Source organism: Delphinus delphis, chromosome 13 (assembly GCF_949987515.2).
Source record: "Delphinus delphis chromosome 13, mDelDel1.2, whole genome shotgun sequence".
Lineage (NCBI taxonomy): Eukaryota > Metazoa > Chordata > Mammalia > Artiodactyla > Delphinidae > Delphinus > Delphinus delphis.
Genome location: NC_082695.1, coordinates 26,029,406 through 26,045,604, shown reverse-complemented (window position 1 = coordinate 26,045,604; position 16,199 = coordinate 26,029,406). Strand labels below are relative to the sequence as shown.

The 16,199-nt window shown below is 48.0% G+C and overlaps 1 protein-coding gene across 1 annotated transcript in view; it reads right to left on the bottom strand.

The window, feature by feature from the left end:
• The window catches only part of CRKL (CRK like proto-oncogene, adaptor protein), a 31,638-nt gene extending 16,389 nt beyond the window's left edge, over positions 1–15,249 (bottom strand). The window contains exons 1-2 of the mRNA XM_060028503.1: positions 14,497–15,249; positions 3,179–3,644 (exon numbers count right to left, since the gene is read on the bottom strand). Coding sequence (XP_059884486.1) covers positions 3,179–3,644; positions 14,497–14,807 — 777 coding nt within the window. The 5' untranslated portion in view covers positions 14,808–15,249. The remainder of the gene's footprint in view (positions 1–3,178; positions 3,645–14,496) is intronic.
• Between the last annotated feature and the right edge of the window lie 950 nt (positions 15,250–16,199).

The following is a 16,199-nucleotide window of genomic DNA, read 5'->3' as shown; positions in this document are numbered from 1 at the left end:
CTCCCCACTCCTACAGCCACATCCAGGCACTCAGGAAACCTCTGCTGAAGAAGGGAATGTTTGTGGAGGTGTCCATGGTGAGGGTGAGGTAGGAGCTGAGGCATCAGGAAGACAGAGCTAAGGACCACCCTACTTGCCCTCCTTGACTCTCTCGATCCATCCCCACTCCCTCCACACCTCACCTGCAGCCCCTACCCCACTTCACCACTGTTCCCTTAGCCCACACCACGGGGCACTGCTCTGTGAGGCTCCATTCAGACTCCTGGCTGTGCGTGTCCAGAGCTAAGTACAACTCTGAAGGTGCTAACAAATTTCTGCCCTTTTCTAGTCAGGAAAGTATACTGGAATATGAGTATGGGAGACTGATATTATTATAGGGAGACTCAAGCATTTGCTCTAAATTACTTAAAAGTTAATCAATAAAAAGGTAAACTGCCCACCTGCAAACTTCAAAACCTCTAACAGTTGTGAGAAACCAGCGATTTCATGCCTCAATGAAGGCCACAAGAAAACTGTTCACCTCCTCAGCTTTGCTCTCTGCTGATATGGTCACAGCTCGCGTCCAAGCTTTTGTCTTTTGCCCAACACACCCAACACTCTCAATGACCTTCAGCTACACAGTGGTGTTCTCTTGTTCCTGCAAGCTCTTCCTTCTGCCAGGAATGCCTCCCCCCACTTCACCCAGCTAACTTCTAGTCATCCTTCAAAACTCAGTTCAAGGGTCACCTCCTGCAGGAAGCCTTCCCAGACCAACACCCACCCACATTCCCATCTCCTACCTCCATCTCTGCTCCCACCTATTCTGTGTTATCAGATCACTTACCACACTGCTGGTTTCTGCCTCTAGTCTTTCATTAGGTGGCAAGCTCTTTGGTGGCAGGACCCTACAAGGCACCCCTCACAGGTTGGATGCATGAATGTATGATTAACAAACAAACATCAACTCTCAGAGCCAGGGTGCCTTTTAGGCTTAGAGAATTTGAGAAACGTGCCCAAGATCACACCAGGAACAGCTGGGACTCGAATGCGGGCCGCTGTGTCAGAAGACACAACTTGGACTGCAGGTTATTTTGTAATGACCACAGCACCCTTGCTCCAAACATTCTCTTCTGCCAACGATCTACCTTTGGAAAGGCCTTCGCCACTTCCCACCACCTGAGAACACCCCTGCTTCCCAGGAGCCCTTCCAGCCCTGCTCCACCGAGGGCACGGGAGGCTCCCCTTTCAAACCAAATCCCAAGGATAAACTCGTTTCCTAAAAAGAGGTAAGCAAGAGAGCAAAGTGTCTAAACAAAGACCTCTCTTAAAATATCTCTTCGCGTGCAGGAATGTTCTTTCAAAACTCAAGTTTTATGAAAAAACCTTGTGAACTAACTCAGGAAGTAAAGTTCACCTGAACCATCCTCACTTTGTAACACCATCTCAAGGGGAATAACGAAGCTTCAATTACTGGCACATTTTCTCCTACTTGTCTCACCTTTCTTATTTTAATTTTAATACTTTTCCTGGTAACCTAATTGCAACAGTCCCAAGAGGGGACTGTTTTTAACAAGATCCGACAGGCATCAGTTTTAGAAGATAACATAATTCAGAGACATACTTATTTATGGCATAGCTGAAAGTCTCATTTAAACACACAGCACAGGAAATACCATGAAGTGGAATTTGGCAAAGGTCTATTTCTTGGGTCCACTAACACTCTAATTACCTAAGGCAGCCTTTCACGAGGCTGACACGGCTGGGCTGGTGTCACGAGGAGGCTCAGGTGTGGAGACCTGTCTCTGGGGCCTGAGGCTAGAAGAGCAGTGTTAACAATGAGAAGATGGGTTATCTTCAAATATGCTTCACGAACCAGGCTCCTTCTCCTCACCCCGGCCTCCCTAAGGCACCCACCTATGTATCTACTCCCCAAGCTCTGAGTGATCCCCTCTACAACCCCCTGTGCACACTCCAAAGAACACACATGGGAGACAGGGGTTTCTAAAGTGCACATCTTAGAGCCAGAAGTCAACACACAGGCGTCCTAAAGGGAGTGAGGCTTTAAATCCTGGCTCAGGTAAGAACCCACTTCCTGACTTCCTTTACGGGGCTTGGAATTCTGACTGGGAGCCTGGACCCCCAGGATCTCACCCTGGTGTGCCAACCGTCAGCTGCATAACACAACTCTAAATCCTAGCTCCCTACTCCCATAAGGAGATCAGAGATGTGGAAGTGCTCCCAGAGCCTGAAACCACTAAGCAAACTGGAAGGTATTTAGAGCCCAGAACACCCCAAGTTATTTTAGGGTGCTGAGGTGTGTACCGTGCAGGGGCAGGTCTGTGTGGGGATGAGAAGGCCAGCAGGCCTACTCAGCCAGGCCTCCATCTGTGGAGGGAGCCTCTCTGGTTCCCTTCCTGTTCTTCCACTGTGAAGTATAAAAGCACCAGGTCCTCCCCAGCCCCGGTCCCCGCCTCAGATGCTCTTTCCTTAGAGCCAACATGAGAGGGAGAAGTAACCTCAGACTCTGAACCAAACTTCCAGGTGTAGTTCACTTGGGTATTACTCTTGGTCCAAATAAACCTGAGGATAACCAGTGAAAAAAAACACACAAAAATCACAGCTCCCTTTGAATCTGAGGGCAGGCTGCTCTGAAGCAACAGGCCCCATGACTTCATCCTCCTGCCATGCACCTGGGCTGCCTCCCAGCTCTGCCCTACTGTGACCTCGGGGTGAACACACACAGAACAAGCAATAACTTAATCGCAGTTTCTCTAACACACATGTGATGTAATGATACTAAGAAAGAGTATAAAACCGTACTCATAATGATACTTACATTGCAATGTGTGATTCACAAACCATTTTCACAAGTTATCAATAAATGAAAGAGCTGAGGAACTGTGGTACCAAATCCCATATTCTAATACAATAATATTTAGGGCCCACCTCACTTATGTGATTTATATAAATTTATACATCAGTAAAAAAATAACACACAAAAATATATGGGACCATTCTTCTAAAAATATGCATTTTTAGGGAATTCCCTGGCAGTCCAGTGGTTAGGACTCCGTGCTTCCACTGCCTAGGGCACGGGTTCAATTCCTGGTCGGGGAACTGAGATCCCCGCAAGCCATGGCCAAAGAGAACAAAAACTGAGTGTCAAAAGACCCAAAGAACCAGTCTTAGTAGATTTTACCTCTAATGCCAGGGCGGTCTTGTCATAAGCACAGGGCACTCTTTTCTGAATTGCTTTTGCAAAGACAGGTCCATTCTGTGTGGATGGCAAAGGGCTGACCGCTGCCCCAGGAGTGCTGGAAACTGCAGGCAGAGGAGCCGTGGTCTGAGGCTGAGCATACGCGTGAGCAGGTTCTGGGATCCCGTAACTGTTGGAATTCCTATTCCCATGCTTTCCGTGTGGCGAGGACCTCACAAGCTTTTCCACGTAAGGGACGGGAATCATCCCCACCCGGCCATCCTTGTTCCGGGCACTCCACCACTGTTCTTCCGGCTTCTCTATTATCACCAGGATCTCACCCTTTTTAAAGGGCAGGTCTTCGGCATCATTCCCAGGAAAATCATAGAGAGTTCGTACATATTCCAGATTTTCTTCTGCTGTAGGCAGGCTGGGTGCTGATACAGATCCCACTGGTGGGCTCGGATACCTTGAGAGAGAGAGAAAATTAAGAGAAAAATCTTACTCTATACCAGTATTTGTCAAACTTTTAAAATAAACCAATTAACTCAATAATAAATTATTTCCCTCTCCATATTCTCAGTCATTAAGAAGGTCCTGTCACACTGTTTTACCCTCTGTAGTTTGTAATGCAATCGAAGTTAACATCCTGAATATTAACATTAGATGCACAGCACCCCTCCCACATATCTCTGTTTCATAGGAAGCTTTTGTTTACACAAACAGATACCTGGTCTGAATTTTTAAAATTATTTTTAAATCCTCAGTAAGTTCAGCTGCCTCCTTCCTTAGGCCCATCACAACCACCACATACTCTTCCTTCTGGTCCTAATCTAGGGTGTGCACCCTGCACACTTCCCCGGGCACCCAGAGAGATGACAAAGGCCTCTGTGCCCCTCAAAATATAAAAACCAGAAAAGGGAGTATATACCTGCATTATAATTTTTAAAAAAACACCCATACTGCATCTTGTACGGGAATCATCACCTGAGCCTCAAAATGAAAACGTGAAAATTTTCACGGAAAAGCTCAGACGCAAGAGCTCTCACCTAAGCATCACACCCCTGGCCACCAGCTCTCAGAGCCCCCCTGTGAGTCTGCCCCGCAAACCCGGAACCACCTAGAGGCGGTTAGAAAATTACTGTCCCGGGCTTCCCTGGTGGCACAGTGGTTAAGAATCTGCCTGCCAATGCAGGAGACACAGGTTCGAGCCCTGGTCCAGGAAGATTCCACGTACTGTGGAGCAACTAAGCCCATGCGCCACAGCTACTGAGCCTGCACGCCTAGAGCTCGTGCTCCGCGAAGCCACCGCAATGAGAAGCCTGTGCACTGCAATGAAGAGTAGCCCCTGCTCTCTGCAACTAGAGAAAGTCCATGTGCACAGCAACAAAGACCCAACACAGCCAAAAATAAATAAATAAATTTTCTTTAAAAAAGGAAAGAAAAGCACTGTCTCCCTTCTCTTTAGCAACACCCCATCTGGAATGCCCCCTTCTGCAAGAGAAGTACAGAGGTCTCTCTTCACCTAAGAAGTGTTCTGGAAAGTTGCGAATACATGAAGTTTTGGGAAAACCTATTTTGCTGTTAGCATTTCCTCCCCTTAACTTTTTTGAAGCACATAATCTACACCAGAGTAACTTCACCCAGAGTCTCCACCTCTTTAGGGGGTGACGCCTGTAGAGTCATCACCAAGGCTGGTTCTGGAGCAGCCCGAGGGAGAATGCTGGGATAGGGCCTATGCCTGCCTAACCACTGACTACAGTTGTTTTGTCTTCCAGTAGATCATGGCCATTCCCTCTTTTTCCCCCAATTAATGACCTAAAAAGTTGTTTCACATAACAACATGATCTCCTAAGTTGAAGCACTTTAATTAAAAAAAAAAGTTTCTTTTTAAAAAAGTGTTACCATGTTACAACGTTCAGCAAAATAAAGGAAAACAAAAGAGAAAAAAATCCCACAGTTCCTGCCCCAAGGTAGCTACAGTTCTCCTTCCCTCCTCCCTCCCTCCCTCCCATCCGCCCACTTTGCGGCTTGCTTTCTTTTTTTTAAAACATCTTTATTGGAGTATAAATGCTTTACAATGTTGTGTTATTTTCTGCTTTATAACAAAGTGAATCAGTTATACATATACATATGTTCCCATATCTCTTCCCTCTTGCGTCTCCCTCCCTCCCACCCTCCCTATCCCATCCCTCTAGGTAGTCACAAACCACCGAGCTGATCTCCCTGTGCTATGCGGCTGCTTCCCACTAGCTATCTATTTTACGTTTGGTAGTGTATATATGTCCATGCCACTCTCTCACTTTGTCACAGCTTACCCTTCCCCCTCCCCATATCCTCAAGTCCATGCTCTAGTAGGTCTGTGTCTTTATTCCCGTCTTACCCCTAGGTACTTCATGACCCATCATATACATGATGCCATATATATATGTATTAGCATACAGTATTTGTTTCATTCTCTTTCTGACTTACTTCACTCTGTATGACAGATTCTAGGTCCATCCACCTCACTACAAATAACTCAATTTCGTTTCTTTTTATGGCTGAGTAATATTCCATTGTATATATGTGCCACATCTTCTTTATCCATTCATCTGTTGATGGACAGTTAGGTTGCTTCCATGTACGGCTTTCTTTCTTAAGAGTCCCACGTACAGGACTTCCCTGGTGGGGCAGTGGTTAAGAATCTGCCTGCCAATGCAGGGGACACGGGTTCGAGCCTTGGTCTGGGAAGATGCCACATGCCACAAAGCAACTAAGCCCGTGAACCACAACTACTGAGCCCGTGTGCCACAACTACTGAAGTCTACGCCTAGAGCCTGTGCTCTGCAACAAGAGAAGCCACCGCAACGAGAACCCCGCTTGCCGCAACTAGAGAAAGCCCACGCGCAGCAACGAAGACCCAATGCAGCCAAAAATAAATAAATATATTTTTTTTAAAAAAAGAGTCCCATGTATGCATGCCAGGGGCAGTTTTTCTGCGTTTCCCCACTATACTGCTCTTGCTTCATTCGGTAAGCCTGCTGCAAACAAGCATCCCTGTGTTTCTGAAGGGTTCTTCTTTCTCTGTTACCATCTTCACATACTCTTTTGAATTTAATTTCCCTGCACTGTATTGCTTGTAAAGCCTAGATTCCTGGATTAAAGAACAGGAACGTTTTCACGGCCCTTGGTACATTTTGCCACACTACTCTCCAAAAGTCTGTCTTTGTAATTTGGCAAAACTTACATCTTTTTAATGTAAATGACCAGCTTCACAGTAGTCAGGATACCTTGGTGGTTGGAAGAGTGATTTAAAACCTCAAAGGCCTTATTACTTATTAACAACCTGACAACAAAGGGGCAGACTGCTTACTATCAGTGTATCTAAAAAAGAGTGAGCAGGAACAGCAAAACAAAGAAAAGGCTGACACTTATACCTCCATTGAGGACTGCCTGCAGTCTTGGCAGACAGTAAATTATTGAATCCCCACAGCAATCCTGGGAGGTACGATGCCTTCCACTTGGATTTGCACAAAGCAGTGTCCTCACTCACAGCCTCTCAGCTCGTCAGCCGCAGGGACAACCTGTGGGTCTCTCAGGTGTCTGAGAATTAACGCTGTGCGTGAAACACCCACAACAGTTCCTGACTGGCACTAAGCACCCCATCAGCTCCTCACCCCCCACCCCTGAACCTAATTCAAGGGCCACGGAGATTCTGTGAGAGTTTGGGTCACACTAAACAAAACTCAGATACTTCACCAAGAGCACACTTGGTTCCACTGCAGACGCCTTCAAGGGTTATTTTACTGTTTATACAGTTAAAAGTTAAAAGCAGTTCCACAGACCGTGAGAACACTAGTACAGCTTCAGTAGGGATTAACACTAATGACATCCATTTACCCAGGTACCCACTGGCCTTATTATGTACTAAGAACTTGGGGGACAAACAATGAATTAAAACCAAGTTCCTGCTCTCGAAAGACTGCAAACTTAGTAGCGACAGAGGCTGGAAGGCAAATGAGAGCACCAAGTGTCATTCATGTGTCCCACAGAAGCTGACGGGGTCAAGTTCTGCTAAGGGTCAGAACAGGCAAGGGGATGGTGCAGAAAAAGCCAAAGACTAGCCCCCTTTAAAGCTGAAAGATTTCGTGGAAGACAGGCTTACGCATTCTGATTCTACATCAGAAGACTTAAGAGCCCCAAAGGTTCAAACGCCCCCTTCCCAGCTTCCCCACAGCTCGCGGGGCTGGCTGGTTCCCACAAGCAAGGCCAGAAGCGGGCTGGCCGGCACACATTTGAGGCTTGCTGGCTACATATGGCCTTTGTCAGATAGTCTTCTTTTCATATAACCCTTAAAAAAGTAATGACCATTCTCGGCTCCAGTACACTATACAAAAACTATCTGTGAGTCTGGCCAAGGGATCCACAAACTATGGCCTGCAGGCCACCGGCCCACCAGTTGGTTTTACAAATAAGGTTTGAGTAGAACCCAGCCAGGCCCATGCGCTCATGGGCTGTCTGTGGCTGCTTCCGCAGTACGAGGGCAGAGCTGAGTGGCTGGGATGGGGACAACAGGGCCCACAAAGCTTAAAGTGCTGAACAGCTAGCCCTTCACCGTGAGTTCGCTGAGGCCTGGTCTAGATAGCCGAGGCGGAGCTGGGGAGGGTGCTCATGCAGACCTGACAAGAGGGAGGACAGCTTACACTTTTTCCACCACTTCACTGCTACAGTGACCTGGAGCTCCTTTCCTGATTCGACACACGCACAGACATCCCTAAATATGACAGGAAATCAACCTCCCAGCCACACCCCTGACAAATTCAAAGCCCTCCACTTCCCATTTTCTCAAACTCGTGTATTCATCAAAATCCCCTGCAAATTACACATTAGTCCCACTGCAGAGATGAAAGCATGATGATGCCAGGTCAGAAATACTTAACATATTAGAACCCACTGCCCAAAGAAATAGGAAACATAAAACTGGAACAACTCATTGTTTCTCAATTGTTTCGCAATTTGTTCCTTCATCAGGACTGTAAATAGCATTCAACACACACACAGTTTCCCAAGCCCATCAAGCACACCAGACCCATGCTTCTTCTTCTCCCTCTCCCTCTCCCTCTCTCGACAGCTCTGGAAGAGAAGCCGCTCCTCATCGAATGACAATGAATCTCCCTCCTCCTTTGGTTAAAAGCATTCTCAGCTGCATGTATAAATCACAGATAAAACATTTTATTTAAACTTCAGCTTTAATGCCTTCTATGCTTACAATCACCTTATTCCTGTTAAGGAAGCAATACAATCAACTTCTAGCAGGAGAGAGTTTCAAAGGTCCTGTTCTAGTTTTTTTTGTTTGTTTTTTTTTTTTTGCAGTATGCGGGCCTCTCACTGTTGCAGCCTCTCCCGCTGCGGAGTGCCGGACGCACAGGCTCAGCGGTTATGGCCCACAGGCCCAGCCGCTCCGCGGCACGTGGGATCTTCCCGGACTGGGGCACGAACCCATGTCCCCTGCATCGGCAGGCAGGCTCTCAACCACTGCACCACCAGGGAAGCCCCCCGTTCTAGTTTTTAAAGGGGGTAACATGGATATGGAAGATTTTCCTTATTATATACATGTATACATACTCTTGTGTATGTATGAAAGATTTCACAATAAAAAGTTGGAAAACAAAACAGATGGTAAAAGAATCAATTCCAAGAAGACTGGCTCAGTACTCGTCTGCTCAAAGTGCTTCCAGCGCTTCTTATCCCTCGGTGGCCCTGAGCATGGAGGACTCTCCCTCCATCCCTGGCTTCGCACCTTCACCAATGGCTCTCAGTCTTCGGTGGTGCCTGCCTCTGCACCTGCCTCTGCACCTCCATCCACAGCTTCTCTGCCTCTGCTCATTCTGCGGATTCCACCAAAGCTTAGACCCAAATCTGTATATTTGGCCCCCAACCCTCTTCTCGTTAACAAACCCATCAGATTGCTGAACCCCGCCTGGCTTCCCTGTTGAAAACCATCGACCCCCTCCCCCCATCCCTCCTCTCCATTCTCTCAGAGGCACCATTCAATCATCCCTGATGCCACAGCTCTCCACCCACCTACAGGCAACTGCCCAGCGATGGCTGTCATCGGCTTCCACCTTATATTCCCAACACAAGAGATCTCAGTTCAGCTTCTCACAATCCCTTCCCCTGTAACAGCCCTTGATTAACCCCACACTCCAGACTCTCATCACCCCGCCCACACCAGTTTCTAAAAAATAAAACTGACCATGACAGTTCTCTTCTTAAAAACTTTAAAGGGCTCCCACTGCTAAACTCATGTACAAAGCACAGAGGCCCTTCACAGTTCAGCATTCTTAACTTCCTAGCTCGCGGCTCCTCACTCACATGAACCACACCTGTGCCTTTCCCAGCACCTCTTCTACCTCATACACTTGTTCTCATCCTTCAAGAACCAGTTCATGTGAAGTCAGAAAGAGAAAAACAAATACCGTATGCTAACACATATGTATGAATCTAAAAAAAAAAAAAGGTTCTAATGAACCTAGGGGCAGAACAGGAATAAAGATGCAGATGTACAGAATGGACTTGAGGACATGGTGAGGGTGAAGGGTAAGCTGGGACGAAGTGAGAGAGTAGCACTGACATATATACACTACCAAATGTAGAATAGCTAGTGGGAAGCAGCCACATAGCACTGGGAGATCAGCTTGGTGCTTTGTGACCACCTAGAGTGTTGGGATAGGGAAGGAAGGAGGGAGACACAAGAGGGAGGGGATATGGGGATATATGTATACATATAGCTGATTAACTCTGTTACACAGCAGAAACTAACACAACATTGTAAAGCAATTATACTCCAATAAAGATTAAAAAAAAAAAGAATCAGTTCATAGAGCACCTTCCCTTTCAGGCCCTGCCTGACCCTTTAGTTGACCATCCTTGCTTTTAAGCTCCCATGGTATTCTATTTTCATTTGTTCAGTATACTGAGCTTCTCAAAAGCTAGGGCCATGGTTTACTTCCATTATATGACTTGAGTCTAGCATTGGGCTTTGGGATACAGTAGGCCTCAATATATTGAAATTCCTGCTAAAATTAAAATGCCCAAGACACAGGGAAGCATTTCCCCTAAGCCTGGGTTAAATCTGTTCCACAGACAAGGAAATCCCGTGTGCCACCAGGTTTGCTGTCCAAGCCTCTTCGCCTCACCACCGCAGAGCTCACACTCGGCTGTCGTTCCCCACCAGTTGCACATGCCTGATGGTCCCACCTTACTCCTTGTGACCTTAACTCCGACTCCAGGATAATCACCACTGCCCCCTTTCACTTATCAGAAAGAACTAAAATATTTTAGCCTGAAGGAACCTTAGAACCTAGTCCAACTGTTCAGATCAAGAACAGAAATCTTAGATAAAAAGTTCTCTGAATTTGAGTCTTAAACAAGAGAAAGGTCACAAAGCAAATGGCTATCAGCACTTTACTTGCCATGGGAACACAATTCTCACCTGGGCGAGACTCCATTCCCAGCGTAATGACGTTTATGGATCCCATCTAAATTGAACTTAGGTGATTTAAACTATTGGTAAGAAGAAACTCAAAGGTTTATCCACAGTGTCCAATTCTATGCTAATCAAAATCACTGTTAATCCTTCTCCCCTACTCCTAATTACAAAAGTCCAAAAGTTCCCTTAAATATTCAGACAGGGGCCATGGGGGGAGGCATGGCCATGCTACCTGCGGTACCCTCCGGTCCCCCACGGTGTAGCCTCTGTGGCACACATTGTGAGGGTCCCCTCGGGATGCTCAGCTTAGGCGGCGCATCCTTTCTCCGCCCTCCCACAGCTACTGTCTGTATCAGATGACATGAATTTGGCCTTTTAAATAAAGTCTCAGTAACCAGGAAGCTCCTCAAGAGCATGACAGGGACTGCTGAGTCAATGTTAGTTCCATATTACCAGCACATGCAATGAGCAATGTCTACTGAGTAAAAAACAGGGTTTTCTCTATGGGCCAACTTGCCTCAGTTTTTCAACTTTTACTTCTCATGATTTTTCTCCCAGCCGTCATATAGCTACATAAGCTAGAACTGGAAAATTTTATAAGCAAAGCAAGCTACGCAAAACACACTTTCAATTTTCTAAACCGTAGGAAAATGTATTTCACAGCTAAACTAAATCCACTCAGAAACCTGAAACACTCTGTTGTTAAACTGGAAGTAGCCTCTATTAAAACAGAAACAAAAAAACCAGTAGCGCCTACCTGAATACTAATTATAACCTAATAAACGGAATCTTAAAAGTGTTTATACTCAAATAAAATGGAGGTGAAAACCACAAGTTTTCTGTTTATCAAATGATTTTTAATATAAAAATTACATCCATATGCAGAAAAAGAATCCTTTAGGGTCATTCAAAAATCAAAAGCCACTGATATACCTTTTGTGTTTAAATTTAAAATCTAAGACAGAGATGAATACCACAGACAAACTCAAAAGACAATAAGATAACCCAGAGAACAGACAGCTACAAATATACCAAGTCATCTTTGTCTCTTCTTTTCTCTTCCCCATCATCCCCCCTCCCACCAGCAACTTATTTTCAAACCACAGCCATCACTCAGTCTACATAATGCCTCTATGATGGACGGATGGGCGACTCATCAGTCACCATCGTTCTGACCTGGATTGCAGTAACAGCCTCAGGTCACTTCCTGGCTTCAAACCCCTTCCATGGCACCCAATTTCCTGCCTTTGACCATTACCTGTCCAAACTCTTCTAGATCGGCATCTCAGAGCCACACTCACATCACATTGCTGTCTTTCCCAACCCAGAACTTTGCATAAGCTCTCCCCCTCCTCGCCCAAGCCTTGCTCCTCCTCCCTTCTTCAGTTTCACGCTTTCTCTTACCTCACCAGCTCAGGTAAGTCCCTTCTACTAGATCCTCTCAGCCTAGATTGATTTCCTTCATAGCATTCACAAATCTTGTAGTATTTTATTTTTCTACTTTTCTGTCTGTCTCCTCCACTAAAATCTAAGTTCCATGACAGAGAAAGCATGTCTGTCACCCCTCTTTCCCAGTACCTATCACTGGAACATAATTCTCCTGTAATATTTGAATAAAAATATAAAATTAAAAGTTAAGGAACATTCCAATAAAAAAGATCAGACTAGCACAAAACAAGCACCAGTCCTTAAATTCTGAGGAAGTCATACAGTTGTGACCTTTCACTAAGCAAAACAGACCCCCCAAAAGAACAATTAGCCAAGGGGCATGAAACTCTGGCTTCAGAAGCTCAGTTTTGAGGCCTAAAAAAGCTAAACCACTTTATTTATCCTGTCTGGGGTGTGAAAATGCATCGCCCTGATTTCTGCATTTGGCCAAGGCTTGCCTGGCGTAATCTCCTACAGTAGGTAACACATCAACCAAATCCTCAGGAGAGGCAATCCAGATTTAGTGTGACAAAGTAAATCCAGCCAGGATCTGATTCAACCAGCACTGTGACAGCCCTTGGAGACAGCAGGGAAAAGGAAAAACTAAACTACAGCAAAATGCCTGGGGCAGAGGGCACAGAGGAGAAACAATCAAGGCTGAACTCAAGGGGGTCAGGTAAAGGCCCCAACACCACAGGGAGGATTTCTGCAGGTGAGGAACCGGTGGAGGGAGGTGCTCCACGGAGGGCCAGCAGTCGAACGAAGGCCCACAGGTGTGCATGGGCGTGCAGGGCTGGCTCCCGGGGAGGAGGATGAGAGGGGTGAGGGCAGGCACCACACTCACAAAGTTACAAGGGCACCTGGGAAGACGCCCAAAGGGGAAGTTTGGGGTCGTTTCTGCGGGAAGCCGCTGCAGCACAATCCTTTTTCTTCACCCAGAAGGGGATCTAGTTATTCACTCACAGCTGCACTAGAGTACCCGTCACCTCAAAGTGCACACACCTGGCACACAACATGGCATGCTAAATGCCTAAAATTAATGATATAATTCACCTCCACAAGCTAGGCAAGTAATTTACTTAAACGTATTTAATATCTCATTACTGTGGGTTCTAAGAGTCTCTCCAACCCCTTATATTGGAATTACATGTGCTGAAAGTTGACTCCAGTCACCAGTATCTTCCGGGACCTGGAGGTTTCACCAATCAGATTCTTTTTGGTGTCTAGGTCTTCGTTATACACTATCTGATTTATAATCACTTTCTCACCAGTTTTTAAAATCCATTTAGTTCTGCAGTTAACCTCAAAGTCATTCCACTGTCATGCTGTTCCTTCTCTATCTCTATTCCACAGAAGCAACGCTGAGGCGTCCAGTGGGTGCTCCTTAATTAATATAATACCTTTTAGTGTTTAGAGCTCAGAGTAGAATCCTGTCAGAGAATCTGTAAAGTCAGAAACATCTCATCATGAAAAATCTGTCCTTTTTAAACAAATGTTTAAGAAATCAACTGGGCAGTGAAATACCTTTTACTTTTAAAATTCTAGGCAATCTCTTCAGCTCAAATTTGGCGTAATTTAAATAAAAGAAACCTCTAGCAAAATACTGATTAAGGCAAAAAATCAAATGAAAAGAGGATGCCTAATGATTGGTGTCACTCTGGGTTAACTTTAAAATAGATACTAAGTCATTAAACTTAACACAAAAAGTACATCTGAAATTCAAGTAAGATAGAATTAAGATGAGTGTCATTCAAAAAATTCCCTTAGGAACATTCTAGCCTCATTCCTCCTTGGAATTTAACCAAATGGATTTCCAGTCTATGGACGGTCCAGCTTGGGGGGGAACTGTTAAAAAAAAAAAAAAAAGTCTTCGTTGAAGCCAACGCACCTTCTTTTACAATTTTTGTAATTAATGTATTATAAAATAGATGTCTAGGTTATTTCAAACTTGGCACCAGGGTATCAATATATAGTTCTGATATTTCACAGTTAAAGGTATTTGTTTCTAAACGCTAAAGCATTTTCATCTGCCCAGTGTTCCAAAAGCTGCAGTCCAGGAGGTCTTAACCTGGAGTTCAAAAACCTTGAAAGGTGTGCAAACTCGTGTGTGCTTGCGGGGCGGGGGTGGAGGGTAAGCTAACTTCAGAGTCTCAATCTGTGGCCCAAAAAAGGTTTCAAAAACAACAACAAAATTCTGCTTTAGCAGGGTAATTAAACCAAGAACGTAACGAAGGCAAAAAGCGTCCATTTTCAACTAGGTACCCGCAACTCAACACATTTAAGACGCACCCCTTCATCAACAATGACCCAGATCCTGACACTGCCTTCGGTTCGGAATGCCCTCCGGAAAGTAACCCGGTTCCGAAAAGGGAGCCACGGGTCCAGCCCCGACCCCCGATCGCACACGCCCTCCGCGCACCTGGGCGCCGGCTCGATGAGCGTGGTGGTGTCCAGGTAGTGGATCTTGTAGAACTCCAGCAGGGCCGGCAGGTGGTCGAACTCCTGGTCCCCGATCTTGAAGCGGCGGTTGGGCAGCGAGTTGATGATGTAGTGAGACACCCGCGAATTCTCGGACACGGACAGTACGTAGTCCCCGGGGCAGGTGGACGAATCGCGGACCAGGAACACGCCGTGGCGCTGGCCCTGGAGCCGGGTCTGCGCCTCCTGGCGAGACACGGGCCCCATGTACCAGGCCGAGCGGTCCGAGGAGTCGAACCTGGCGGAGGACATGGCGGGCCGGGCGCTGGGCCGGGCGGGCCGGGACTGCTCTGCCTGCGCTGGACGCTCCGCCCGAACCGTCTGCGGGCCGGGCCGGGCCTCTGGCTCACCGCGCGCCTACTGAGCCGAGCCGGCACCTTCCTCGCGGCCGCGGGCCCGCAGCATCCTCCGCACCGCCCGCCTGCTCCGGGGCCGCTCCACGGAACGAGCCGGCTCGGGGGTGCGGGCCCAGCCGGGTCGCGGCGGTGAAGCCAAGCACGGCAGAGGCCACCCGGGACCCTCCGGTCACTCCTGGCCCGGCGCGCGCCGGCCCCGCGCCCCCGCCGCTCCGCACCGAGCCCCGAGGCCAAGCCAAGCACCAGACCCCCGGGAGCGCCGCGCCGCCAGATCCGCTTCGCCCAGCCAGCTCCCAAGAGCCACAGCAACAAAATGGCGGACGCGGGAGAAGCGGCCAGCCACCTCCCCCTCCGCTCAGCGCCCTCCGTCTGCGCACGCGCGGGCGCCGGCTCCCCCGGCCGCCGGGGCCTCCCGGTGACGTCACGCGGCGCGGCCAATCGGGAGCGCGGGCATGCGGGACGGGCGTGCGCCGCTCGTGCACGCCCCCGCGCGCCCTCCCAGGCAGCTGGGGGGCGCTGCCTGGAAGCGGCTGGGGCTGGGCGCGCGCGGCGCTTCCAGAACCCGCTCTGGGAACAAAGCGGGAAGCGCAGGCTGGGTTCGGCCGGGGGCGCGGCCCCTAGGTGAGCTGACGGGCGCGATGGGCCCCGCGGGGCAGGGGTGACCGCAGCGGGACGGCCAGGTTAAGGGGTTGCGGAGCCGACCGTTGCTTACGCTCAGGTGGTGCCGGGCAGGTGCGAACGCTGTCGGGCATAGCCCCCCGGGACCCCGGAGCCCGGCCGCCCCCACCCGCACTGGACAGTCAGTTTAAGGGAGCAGGGTCTGGTCTGCCTCGCCTCGTTCAGCTCTGGGCCTGGCGAGCCGTCCCACCCTGAGCTGATTCTCAAATCTTGGTGGAATGAATGACTGTTGAGGTAAACCTGCAGCCCGGAACCGGACAGAGGAGAAACAGTGTCCGGAAAGGGAGACGCTGGCAGCACGAGCCCATTCTTAGACCCCTGGTCATCGGACTCTCATTGTGGCCCTTCGCACTCCGGGGTTGAGCCTGGCCTACATTGTAGGGTGATGGGTGATGTCTGTTCCGGTGTAAACTCCGGGGGAAGTGTCACGGTCTAGTGCATTTTGTGACTCAGCAAAGCAGGTTTTCAGCTTCCCCCCGCAAAGTTTCGTGTTGTATTAGTTTCGAGCACAATTTGAATAGCTCAGAATTTGGAGGTGAAGGCTTGGGTTGCAATCCTAGCTCAACTGACTAGCTGACTGAATCGTTCCATGTCTTATATATATATTTTT